The 12,565-nt window shown below is 51.4% G+C and overlaps 1 protein-coding gene across 1 annotated transcript in view; it reads left to right on the top strand.

Annotated features, from left to right (window-relative positions):
* The window catches only part of Dcst2 (DC-STAMP domain containing 2), a 17,347-nt gene extending 4,782 nt beyond the window's left edge, over positions 1-12,565 (top strand). Inside the window, exons 9-15 of the mRNA XM_004667085.3 lie at positions 1,521-1,688; positions 1,793-1,893; positions 3,314-3,444; positions 5,029-5,156; positions 5,677-5,770; positions 5,879-6,007; positions 12,373-12,565. Of these exons, the coding sequence (XP_004667142.3) occupies positions 1,521-1,688; positions 1,793-1,893; positions 3,314-3,444; positions 5,029-5,156; positions 5,677-5,770; positions 5,879-6,007; positions 12,373-12,565 (944 nt within the window). The remainder of the gene's footprint in view (positions 1-1,520; positions 1,689-1,792; positions 1,894-3,313; positions 3,445-5,028; positions 5,157-5,676; positions 5,771-5,878; positions 6,008-12,372) is intronic.

The following is a 12,565-nucleotide window of genomic DNA, read 5'->3' as shown; positions in this document are numbered from 1 at the left end:
GGGGGCTGGAGAGACAGATGGCATTTAAGGCATTTGCCTGCAAAGCCTAAGAACCCAGGCTTGATTGTCCAGGTCCCATGTAAACCAGATGCACAAAGGGGTGTATGTGTTTGGAGTTTGTTTGCAGTGGTTAGAGGCCCTGGTGTACCCATTCTCTCTCTATCTCTCTGCCTCTCTCTCTCTCTCTCTCTCTCTCTGCTTCTTTCTCTCTCTCAAATAAATAAATATTTACATTTATTTGAGAGAGAGGCAGATAGAGAAAAAAGAAAGAGAGGAGGAGAAGGAAAGAAGAGAGAGGACGAGTTGGGGAGATGGCTCAGCGGATAACGTACTTGCCATGCAGGTGGCGCGTGCTGGGTGCTGTGGGGCAAGCGTCTATGACGCCATCCCGCTGTGCCCACAGTCCGAGGACGCGAGGCAGGACAGTCTCCTGGAAGTGCATGGGTCAGCTTGCCGGGCAAATGCAGTGGTGAGCAGCCAGAGACCCTGCTTCCAACCGGGTAGAAGAAGATAAGGGCTAACCCTTGACCTTGTCCCTGACCGTCAGGTGAGCACCGTGACATGGGTGCGCCCTTACTCACGCACATGAACACGCGTACGCAGAGAGAGACCAAAAACAAAAGAGAAAAAGAGAAACATCAAAAACCAAGAAAAACAACAAACCCAAGCACGGAGGTATACACTTGTAGTCCCAGAACGTGCGGGGCTGAGGCAGGAGGACTGAGAGTTCTAGATCTGTATAGACTGTATAGTGAAGCCTTGTCTCCAAAAACAAAAAGAAAGAGAGCCAGCGTGGTGGCGCACGCCTTTCGTCCCAGCACTCGGGAGGCAGAGGTAGGAGGATCGCCGTGAGTTCAAGGCCACACCGAGACTCCATAGTGAATTCCAGGTCAGCCTGGACCAGAGTGAGACCCTACCTCGAAAAACAAAACAAAACAAAACAAAAAATTAGCACACAGTCAGTGCCAAGCCTGGTGGCACTTGGAGGGTACCTTTGGCGGACAGTGTAGTCCATACTTGACTCCACTTTTTCAAAGTATCTTTTAAATCTTATTTATTAATTTGCAAGCAAAGAGAGAGAAATAGAAGAGAGACAAACAGAGGGAGAATGGGCACAACAGGGCCTCCAGCCACTGCAAACGAACTCCAGATGCATGTGCCATCTTGTGCATCTGGCTTACGTGGGTTCTGGGGACTCGAACCTGGGTCCTTTGACTTTACAGGCAAGTGCCTTAACTGCTAAGCCATCCCAACAGCCCTGGCTCCACTTTTCTGTTTGTTTATTTCAAGGTAGGGTCTGGCTCTGGCCCAGGCTGACTGGAAATTCACTCTGTAGTCTCAGGGTGGCCTTGAACTCACGGCGATCCTCCTACCTCTGCCTCCCGAGTGCTGGGATTAAAGGCGTGCGCCGCCACGACTGGCCCTGGTTTTACTTTCTACCCTCTAGAAGGTGGGCTCGTTCCTAAGTGGGAGACATGGTCACTGCTCTCACTGTCCTTCACACCTTGTCGTTGTGCCAGGCCCTGTGCTAGTGTCCATAAGCGTGGAAGGGACTGGCTACTCTGGAAATATTTACCGTGACCTGGTGTCGGCATTCGACATCCTACAACAAGGCAACGTCAGTGTATTGTCCCGGCGCTGCCGCCTTCGTCCCTCAGAACCAGATAGCACTGGATACGTCGCCATCGGTACCCACCGCCTCCGAGCCCCGGGAACCCAGCGACCCAGGCTGCGGTGGGGTGGCAGGCAGAGGGGAGCTGGGGTGCGCTCACGCTGTGGGCCCTGCTCCTAGGAACCATGTACGGCCTCTGCTTCTTTGTCACTCTGTTTGGCAACTATATCAGCAGGCTGCGGCGCGTCATCTGTGCTTCCTACTACCCGTCCAGAGAACAGGTGAGGCGAGCACAGCTCCGGCCCTAGGCGCTTAAGCTGGTGTCTGTCTGCCTTGGCTTTGGAGCTCCCGAAGTCCTTCGGCAGCCCCGGCCTTGTCTCCTCTTGAAGAACTCCAAAGCAAATGGCCTGAAATGCAGGGCTCTGAATCCTAGATGGAGCCCGGAGCAATGACTCCTTTCTGGTTTGTTTGGTTTGGTTTCTTGGAGTAGGGTCTCGCTCTCCAGCCCAGGGTTACCTGGAACTCACTGTGTAGTCTCAGGGTGGCCTTGAATTAATGGTGATCCATCTACCTCTGCCTTCCAAGTGCTGGGATTAAAGGCGTGCACCACCATACCCAGCTATTCATTTCATTTCTTTTCTTTTCTTTTCTTTTTTTTTTTTTTTTTTTGGTTTTTCAATTTCTTCCCCCTGCCCCTGCCTCACCCAGGCTGAACTGGAATCCACTCTGTAGGCTCAGGCTGGCCTTGAATTCACAGCAATCCTACCTCTGCCTTCCAAGTGCTGGGATTAAAGGCATGTGCCACCATGCCCGACTTTCAATATCTTTTTTGTTGTTGTTGTTGTTTTGTTTTTAGAGCTAGGGTCTTACTCTAGTCCAGACTGACCTGGAATTCACTCTGTACTTTTGGAATGGCCTTGAACTCAGGGCGATCCTCCTACCTCTGCTTCCCGAGTATTGGGATTAAAGGTGTGTGCCACCATGCCCAGCTATAAAACCATTAAAAAAAAAAAAAAAAAAAAAGGCTGGAGAGATGGCTTTGCGGTTAAGTGCTTGCCTGTGAAGCCTTAGGACCCCAGTTCGAGGCTCGATTCCCCAGGGCCCACGTTAGCCAGATGCACAAGGGGGCGCACACATGTGGAGTTTGTTTGCAGTGGCTGGAGGCCCAAGCGTGCCCATTCTCTCTCTATCTGCCTCTCTCTCTCTCTCTCTCTCTGTTGCTCTCAAATAAATAAATAAGAATGAACAAAAAAAAAATGTTGTCAAAAAATTTTTAGCCAGGCATCTTGGCGTGCACGGCTTTAATCCTAGCACTTGGGAAGCAGAGGTAGGAGGATCGCTGTGAGTTTGAAGCCAGCCTGAGACTACATGGTGAATTCCAGGTCAGCCTGAGCTAGAGTGAGACCCTATCTTGAAAAGTCAAATTAAAAAAAAAAAAAAAGGAGAGAGAGAGAGAGAAATGAATAAAGGGCTGTGAAAACCCAGAGAAAGGAGTGAATTATGTCACCTGGGGGTGGGGGGGAGGGTCCAGAAGGCTGTCTGGAGGAAAAGGCATTGAGCAAAGTCTCAAAGGCTCAAGGGCTTCATAGGAGCCAGAAGGACAGACAGGCAAGGAGTGGGGAGGGGTGCGGAGGACACTCACGGAAGATGGGGGGGGACACGAGATGGAGCAGGCCCCCAACCCTGACCCCGCCTCCCCAGGAGAGGATCGCCTATCTCTACAACACACTTTTGAGTCGGCGAGCCGGCCTGCTGGCAGCACTGAAAAGATCAGTGAGGCGCCGAGCAGCTGACCAGGGCCAGCCGAGTGTCGTCCAGGCGCTAGCCATCCGGTGAGCCCACAGTGTTCCCGTAAAGAGGCGCGGTGAGAGTGGATGGGAAAGGAACCCGAGGTCAGGGCAGATCACGGGCCCTTGCCGAGGAACAAGAGGTTTGGTGGCAGCGATGGCCATTGGGTGCTGTTCCAGGCTTGAGAGGGAGAATCAGCAATGAGAGTTCTTGAAAGTGAGCGGTGATGGGCTGGAGAGATGGCTTGACTGTTAAGGCACTTGCCTGTGAAGCCTAAGGACCAAGGTTTGATTCCCCAGGACCCACGTAAGCCAGATGCACAAGGTGGCACATGCATCTGGGATTCATTTGCAGTGGTACAGGTCCTGGCGTGCCCATTCTCTCCTTCCCTCTCCCTCTCTCTCTATCATAAATAAATAATTTTTTGTTTTTAAAGTGAGGCGTGAGCTGGGCCTGGTGTGCACACGTTTAATCCCAACACCTGGATGGCAGAGGTAGGAGGATCTCTGTGAGTTCCAGGCCAGCCTGGGACTACAGAGCAAGTTCCAGGTCAGCCTAGGCTAGAGTGAGACCCTATCTCAAAAAACAAAAAAGTAGGGGCTGGAGAAATGGCTCAGCAATTAAGGCACTTACCTGCAAAGCCCTGACCAGGGTTCAGTTTCCCAGTGCTCATGTAAAGCCAGATGCACAAAGAGGTGCATGCATCTGGAGTTTGTTTGCAGTGGCTAGAGGCCCTAGTGGGCCCAGTCTATCTTCTGTCTATCTCTCTCTGCTTGCAAATAACTAAGTAAATAAATAATTGTTTTTCTTTTTATTGCTTTGTTTTAATAATTTTTTAAAGTAGGGGCTATAAATAAAAAAGGGGGCAGCTGGTTGTGGTGGCAACCCCCTTTAATCCCAGCACTTGGGAGGCAGAGGTAAGAGGATCTCTGAGATTTCAGGGCCACCCTGAGACTCCATAGTGAATTCCAGGTCAGCCTGGGCAAGAAAGAGAGACCTTACTTCAAAATATCGAAAAAAGGGGAAAAAAAAAGGCAGGGAGGAGCTGGAGAGATCCCTTAGTGGTTAAGGTGCTTGCACGCAAAGCCAAAAGATCTAGGTTTGATTCCTCAGGATCCACATAGGCTAGATGAACAAGGTAGTGCATGCGTCTGGTGTTTGTTTGCAGTGGCTGAAAGCCCTGGCATACCCAGTTTCTCTCTCAAGTAAATAAATTAATTTTTTTAAAAGTGAGGGGCAAGGGCTAGAGAGGTGGCTTAGCAGTTAAGACACCTGCGAAGCCTAAGGACCCTGGCTCACTTCCCCAGTACCCACGTAAATCAGATACACACGGAGGCGCATGTATCTGGAGTTCATTTGCAGCGGCTAGAGGCCCTAGTGCGCCCATTCTCTCTCTCTCTCTCTCTCTCTCTCTCTTTCTCTCACTGTCTCTTTTTATCAGGTAAATAAATAAACTACTAAAAATGAGGGGTGGAGGGAGAGAGGGAGGGGGAGCAGAACAGGGCAATGGCTAAGCTGTCGCTGCAGTGAGAAGGAGCGAAGTCAGACTGCAGGGAAGACGTGGAGGTTGCTGGCACGTGGGAGGACGCAGGCTAGCTAGACGCTGCGTCCGTCACCTCTCTCTCCAGGTGTCCTTGTCTGAGTCCATGGCTCAAGCCATTCTGGCAGCATCAGGCCTACTGCCTGGGCTGTGGGCAGCCTGAAGACAGAGCGTACATGGAAAACCTTGTGCCCTGCAGTACCCCAGGCTGCCCAGGTGAGACACCCACCCCCTGCACCTCAGAGAGTTTGCCTGTCCTACAGGACTTGTTATCTTTGCATATGACAATCAACTGTGGTCTTTCCTTTATAGAATTCTGTATCTCACCTTCTATACCCCTTTGTTCTTTATTTATTTTGTTATTTTTTCTTTTTGAGGTAGGGTCTTATTCTAGCTCAGGCTGACCTGGAATTCACTATGGAGTCTCAAGCTGGCCTCGAACTCATGGCGATCCTCCCACCTCTGCCTCCCAAGTGCTGGGATTAAAGGCGTGCGCCACCATGCCCGGCTTTTGACCCTTCATTGTTTTGCACACTTCATTTACATGGAGCCCATCCGAGAGCTCATGCCCTTAGGCTCTCCTTGGTTCTCCAGGGTGTGCCAATTACCTGGTGTGCTCACTGGACAGGGAAGGTCCTTTAGGGGTGGGACAGCGAGGCCGAGGCCAGAATCCGAGCTCGGGAAGTGGGTGGGTCAACTCAGGTCCCCTCCCGGCCCCTGGCCTGGCCTCTTCCAGGTCTGTACTGTCGCACCTGCTTCCGACTGCTGGGAAACTCATGCTCCCTGTGTGCCTCTCCCCTCTCCGTCCAGGGGGACCTGGACCCAGAGCTGTGAGTCTCCTCTTTCACTGACAGGGGAGGCTGGAGTCTGGGGGGCAGTGGGTAGAGCGTCCCCGCCTCCCCACATCTGTGGGACACTGAGATGAGGGACTTCTCCAGGGACTCGAGTGACGAGGAGGGGCCGGCTGCAGCTCCGAGGAGGGACCCCGGGCCGCGGCAGCAGCAGATACTGCAACGAGGGCTGCAGGAAACACCGAGCCCGTCCGAGGAGGCCAGCTCCCAGTCCAGGTGAGCAGTTAAAGCTGGGGCATGTCCTGTCACTCCGTCACATCACAGGCTTTCTGGGTGCCCGGAGCTCCGCAGGGACTGGAGACCGAGAGCACCGAGGGTACAGGGAGAACGGGGGTGGGGGTGGGATGGGGGGACGGAGGCATGTTGTGTCTGCGCTCCTGCCTGCAAAAGCTCACGGCGTGCCGGGAGGAAAATGGCACCCTGTGCCGAGCACCCAGCCAAAGAGTGACACCCTCCTGGGAAGGGAGTGTATAAATGAGCCCGGGTTTGTGACCGCCTGGTGGTTTGCTTGGGCTAAGCGGAAGAAAGCATGCCAGGGGCTGGCCTGTGTGAGTTTGGAGAATGCGAAGCATTCAGGAAGGTAAACAGAGCCCAAGTGTATGTATCAGGGTGGGGACCCAGGAGCGGGAGATGGGGTTGGAAGTCATGGTGAGGAGAGACAAAAGACCTCACCGGAGGCCGAAGCTCTTAGGCTATTAAGGGATGTATGTTCACGTCTGTATTCTTTTTTCTTTGAAGCAGGCTGACCTGGAACTCACTCTGTAGTCCAGGCTGGCCTCGAACTCACCATAATCCTCCTACCTCAGCCTCCCCAGTGTTGGGATTAAAGATATGCACCACTTGGCCTAGCTCAAATTTGCTTTTTTTAAAATTATTATTTTTATTTATTTAAGAGAGGGAAAGGGGGAGAGAGAGAGAAAACAAAAAAAGAGGGGATGGGCACTCCAGGGCTTCCAGCCAATGCAAATGAACTCCAGATGCGTGTGGCACGTTGTGCATCTGGCTTACGTGGGTACTGGGGAATCGAACCGAGGTCCTTTGGCATTGCCAGCAAGTGCCTTAACTGCTAAACCGCCTCTCCAGCCCTTGTTTGTTTTGAGACAGGGTCTCGCTCTAGCCAGGCCTGGCTTGAACTCCCAGCAATCCTCCTGCTTCAGCTTCCTGAGCGTTGGCTTTATAGGCATGAATTAACACACCCAGTTTACGTTGGCCTCTTTCCCTTTTTTGTAAAATTTTATGTGTGTGTGTGTGTGTGTGTGAGAGAGAGAGAGAGAGAGAGAGAGAGAGAGAGAATTGGTGGGTCAGGACCACCAGCCACTGCAGCCAAACTCCAGACATGTTGACCACCCTGTGCACATGTGCAGCCTTGTGTGCTGTGGCACCGTCACCTTGTACATCTTGGCTTACGAAGGACCTAGAGAGGCAAACACGGGTCGCACCTTAATTGCTAAGCCATCTCTCGAGCCTCTCTTTTTAAAATTTTATTAACTTATTTATTCATTCATTTTTTTGAGAGAGAAAGAGGGAAAGAGAGAGAGAGAGAGAGAGAGGGAGGGAGGGAGGGAGAATGGGCACGCCAAGGCCTCCAGCCACTGCAAATGAACTCCAGAGGCATGCGCCCTCTTGTACATCTGGCTTACGTAGGTCCTGGAGAGTTGAACCGGGATCCTTTGGCTTTGTAGGCAAATGCCTTAACCACTAAGCCATCTCTCCAGCCCCAGCCTCTCTTTTAAAATTATTTTTATTTTGAGAGAGGGACAGAGAAAGTGTGTGTGCCAGGACCTTCAGCCTGCTGCAAAACCAGACACATGCGCCCCCTTGTGCTCATGTGCGACATTGTGCACTCGAGTCTGTGCGTCTGGCTACGTGGGACCTGGAGCTTTGAACATGAGTTCTTAGGCTCCACGGGCAAGCGCCTTAACTGCTTCTAGCCATGATTTTCTTTCATTTATTCTTTTGGTTTTTTGGGAGAGGGTCTCACTCTAGTTCAGGCTGACCTGGAATCCACTATGGCGTCTCAGGGTGGCCTTGAACTCATGGTGATCCTCCTACCTCAGCTTCCCGAGTGCTGGGGTTGAAGGTGTGTGCCACCAAACCTGGCCTAATTTTCTTCTTTTTAAATTTCTCTTTTTTTATTTAAATATTTTTATTTATTTGCAAGCAGAAAGACATAGGAGACAGAGGGAATGGGCACACCAGGCCTCCAGCCACTGCATTCACCACTTTATACATCTAACTTTATGTGGGAACTGGGGAATCGAATCTGGGCCATCAGGTTTTGCAAGCAAGCACCTTACCCATTAAGCCATCTCTCCAGCCCATTTGTCTCTTTTAAAAAAGATTTTGTTCCTAGCCAGGCATGGTGGCACATGTCTTTAATCCTAGCACTCAGGAGGCAAAGGTAGAAGGATTGCCAGATGTTTGAGGCCATCCTGAGACTACATAGCAAATTCTAGGACAGCAAGACCCTTCCTCGAAAAACAAAAACAAAACAAACAAAAACGGGCTGGAGAGATGACTTAGCAGTTAAGGTGCTTGCCTGCGAAGCCTAAGGACCTATGTCCAATTCCCCAGACCCATGTAAGCCAGAAACATAGGTGATACATGTGTAAGGTCACACATGCACACAAGGTGGTGCATGCGTCTAGAGTTCCTTTGCACTGGCTGGAGGCTCTGGTGGTCCCATTCTCTCCATCTGCCTCTTGCTCTCTAAATAAATGTAAATGAATATATAAATATTAAAAAAAAACAAACAAGGGACTGAGACAACATAGTGAATTCCAGGTCAGCCTAGGCTAGAGTGGAGACCCTACCTCAAGAAACAAACAAACAAAAAAAAAAAGCTTAAAAATTTTTTTTTGTTTACTTTTATTTATTTGAGAGCAACAGATAGACAGAGAGAGAAAGAGGAGAGAGAGAATGGGCACACCAAGGCCTTCAGCCACTGAAAAGGAATTCCAGATGCATACACCACCCTGTGCATCTGGCTTATGTGGGTACTGGGGAATTGAGCTTTGAACCGGGGTTCTTAGGCTTCACAAACAAATGTATAACTGCTAAGCCATCTCTCCAGCCCCCCCTTTTTAAATAGAACTTTCATGGGGCTGGAGAGATGGCTTAGTGGTTAAGGCATTTGCCTGCAAAGCCAAAGGATCCTGGTTCTAATCTCCACGACCCAAGTTAAGCCAGATGCACAAGGGGCACATGTATCTAGAGTTCGTTTGCAGTGGCTGGAGGCCCTGGCACACCCATTCTCTCCCTCTCTCTTTCTGTCTCTCTCTCAAATAAATAACTAAAATGTTATATTTCATTTATTTATTTCAGAGAGAGAGAGAGAGAGAGGGAGGCAGAGTGAGAGAGGATGGGCACACCAGGGCCTCCAGCCACTGGAAACAAACTCCAGATTCATGTGCCACCTTGTGCTTCTGGCTTATGTGGATCCCTGGGGAATAGAACTTGGGACCTTAGGCTTCGCAGGCAAGCACCTTAACCACTAGGCCATCTCCAGCCCAGTTAGTTGTTTTATTTATTTTTATTTTTATTTTATTTATTTATTTGAAAGCGACAGACACAGAGAGAAAGACAGATAGAGGGGAGAGAGAGAATGGGCACGCCAGGGCTTCCAGCCTCTGCAAACGAACTCCAGACGTGTGCGCCCCCTTGTGCATCTGGCTAACGTGGGACCTGGGGAACTGAGCCTCGAACCGGGGTCCTTAGGCTTCACAGGCAAGCGCTTAACCGCTAAGCCATCTCTCCAGCCCTGTTTTATTTTTTTTAAACAGACTTAAAAAAATATTTCAGTTATTTTGAATAACGGTCTCTCTAACGTGGCCCACGTGGACTTCACACTTGTAACTCTTCTACTTCAGTCAGCATCCTGACTGTTTAGAACGACAAGCATGCACCACCATAACCTGCTTCCCAAACAAGAAATGTGGTGGTGAAGTGGTACCAGAGGGTGACTGGTAAGGGGACATGGCGCCAAGAGATGTGTCTTCATGGAAGCACATTTAGGAAGTGGAGGAGAGCCCCGAGGGCTGGGGAAGTAGTGTCCCAATACAGCCCTTGCTTAGCGTGCACAAGGTCCTGTGGTCAATCCTCAGTACTGGGGGAAAAAGTGCAGAAACGGAAGGGACTGACTGGTCAGGAGGTGGATGAGGCAGCGAGATGACCTTGGAAGGAGCAGGCTTTGCTGAGGCAGAAGGGAAGAAAGGAGATGCCTCTGAGAACAGTCAAGCCTGCTTTAGCCTGGCGGCTTCCGTTATCTGGGGAGGAGGCTAGGGCACTGCTGAAAGAATAGAGAGAGTGGTTAGAAGTGGGTGGTGGGGGCTGGAGAGATGGCTTAGCGGCTAAGGCATTTGCCTGCAAAGCCAATGGACCCAGGTTCAATTCCCCAGGACCCACGTGAGCCAGATGCACATGGTGGTGCCTATGTCTGGCTTGTTTACAGTGGCTGAAGCTGTATTGCACCCATTCTCTCCCCCTCTCTCTCAGCCTCTTTCTTGCAAACAAACGAACAAACTATGTAAAAAAGTGGGTGGTGGGGGCTGCTATGGGGAGACTAACGGACTTCCGGGTGATGCTGAAAACCTTAATGTGCTTGGTTCACGAGGACTTTTGTTTTTGTTTTCGAGGTATGGTCTCACTCCAGCCCAGGCTAACCTGGAATTCACTATATCGTCTCAGGGTGGCCTCGAATTCACAGTGATCCTTCTACCTCTGCCTCCCGAGTGCTGGGACTAAAGGCGTGTGCACACACTTTGAGTTCGAGGCCACCCTGAGGCTACTTTGTCTTTTGAGAAAGGGTCTCATCACTGTAGCCCAGGTTGTTCTGGAATTCACTTTGTAGATCGGGCTAGCCTAGAACTTGTGCTAATCCTTCTGCCTCAGCCTCCTGAGTGCTGTGACATGGTTTTCGCTGACACGTGTGGTAGGCACGAATAGGATTCAAGGTCCGAAGGCCGTCTCTGCGCAGCTCTGGGGAAGGGCAGAGGACTGAGATGTTTTCAATCACTGAGCTGAGGGTGCTTGAAGACAAGGAGCTAAGGCCCCTGGGTGGGGGGGTGCGGTCCAGATGTGATGTCCTAGAGAGGTGTTAGGTGTGGGGGCAGTGGCCTGGGGCGAAAGATGGCAGGCCAGGAGAGGCTCCGAGAGCGGACCGTGGCCAGGGGAGAATTTTGGGATGAACCTCCGCGAAGGCTGAAAAGGATGTCTGAATGGAAGCTGAAATGGAGAGCACCAGGAGGGAAAGGGCAGTTATGGGGGTCCGCGCATGAGGAGGAGGGTACCACACCACAAGAACAGCCACCGCCATCCTGGATGGATGTGGCAAGGTGTCAGGGAGGCCTAGCTGTCACGGGCCAGTGACAGCCAGGGCCTCAGCAAAAATGCACTTTGGGGCCTGGGGTGGTAGTAATCCCAGACTGATACAGGAGGATCATAGTGAGTTCGAGGCCAGCCTGAGACTAGAGTTAATTCCAGGTCACGCCTCGGCTAGAGCGAGGAGACCCTACCTGGGGTGGGGGGAGTGTGGGGGGAACAAAACAAAAAACCAAACCAAGCCCTTTGGGCCAGTTGGGTTTAAGGACAATCTCCGTCCACTTGGGAGGACGGCAAAGAAAACTGTCCTGTAGGCACATTCCAGGGCAAGTGGGACAGCAGAGGTGGTGATGAGTGGGTGGTTGAAGGGGAGGCAAAGATTTCAGTCAGAGGCTCCAGTGAAGATAAACACAGGGTCTGGGTAGGTGCACTTGCATGCGAAGCCTGCTGACCAGGGTTCAATTCCTCAGCCACCTGTGTAAAGTCAAATGGGCATTTGTTTACAGTAGCAGTAGCAAGGGGTCCTGAGGCACATGCACACAAATAAATTCTTAAAAACGGGCTGGAGGGATGGCTCAGCATTTAAGACGTTTTCCTGCAAAGCCAAAGGACCCAGGTTCAATTTCCCCAGGACCCATGTTAGCCATATGCACAAGGGGGCGCACACGTCTGGAGTTCGTTTGCAGTAGCTGGAGGTCTTGGCATGCCCATTCTCTCTCTCTCCCTCTTTCTCTGTCAAATAAAAATTAAAAAAAAAAATCTTAAAAACTGGATGAATTTGGGGCGGGGGCCACCACTGAAACTTCAGCAGGAGTGAGGGTTAAGGTCCCTCACCTAGCGGTTCTGCCCTTCTGGCTACATGGCCTTGGGCAACCCGATGCCCACTTGCCTCTCGGCCTCAGCCTAAAATCAGAAGATACCTACAGCTGTGGGCTGGCATGCCCTGCGGGCTGCAGCCAAGATGAGAGGTAACAGGAGCTGGACCTAAGCAGATGGGGCACCAGCAGGGGCAGGCACGCACCTGTGAAAACCGAGGGGGCTGGAGAGATGGCTTAGTGGTCAAGGCGCTTGCCTGAGAAGCCCGAGGACCCAGGTTCCACGTAAGCCAGATAGATGTACATGGCGATGCGTGTGTCTGGAATTTGTTTGCAGTGGCTAGAGGCCCTGGCGCACCCATTCTCTTCGCTGTCTCAAAAAATTAAAATCAAAAAATAAAAATCAAAAAATAAAAATCACAGCCACCCCGCTTTCTCTCCTCCCAGTGACCTGGACGAAGAAATGGGGTCTCCGAGGAAGCACTGGCAGCCGCTCCCACTTGAAGCCCCTCAGTCTGCCGGCATTTCCTTGCCCTCTGTGCTGGAACCACCATCTCAGAGCACCCCTGCGCCCAAAGAAGACCCTTCCCCAGCGGCCTCAGAACCCACAGCCCCCGATCCCTCCCACCCACCCTCATAA

The sequence above is a fragment of the Jaculus jaculus genome, chromosome 19, assembly GCF_020740685.1.
Source record: "Jaculus jaculus isolate mJacJac1 chromosome 19, mJacJac1.mat.Y.cur, whole genome shotgun sequence".
NCBI lineage: Eukaryota > Metazoa > Chordata > Mammalia > Rodentia > Dipodidae > Jaculus > Jaculus jaculus.
The sequence above is the reverse complement of the archived record's forward strand: the minus strand, read 5'-3'. Positions and strand labels throughout refer to the sequence as shown.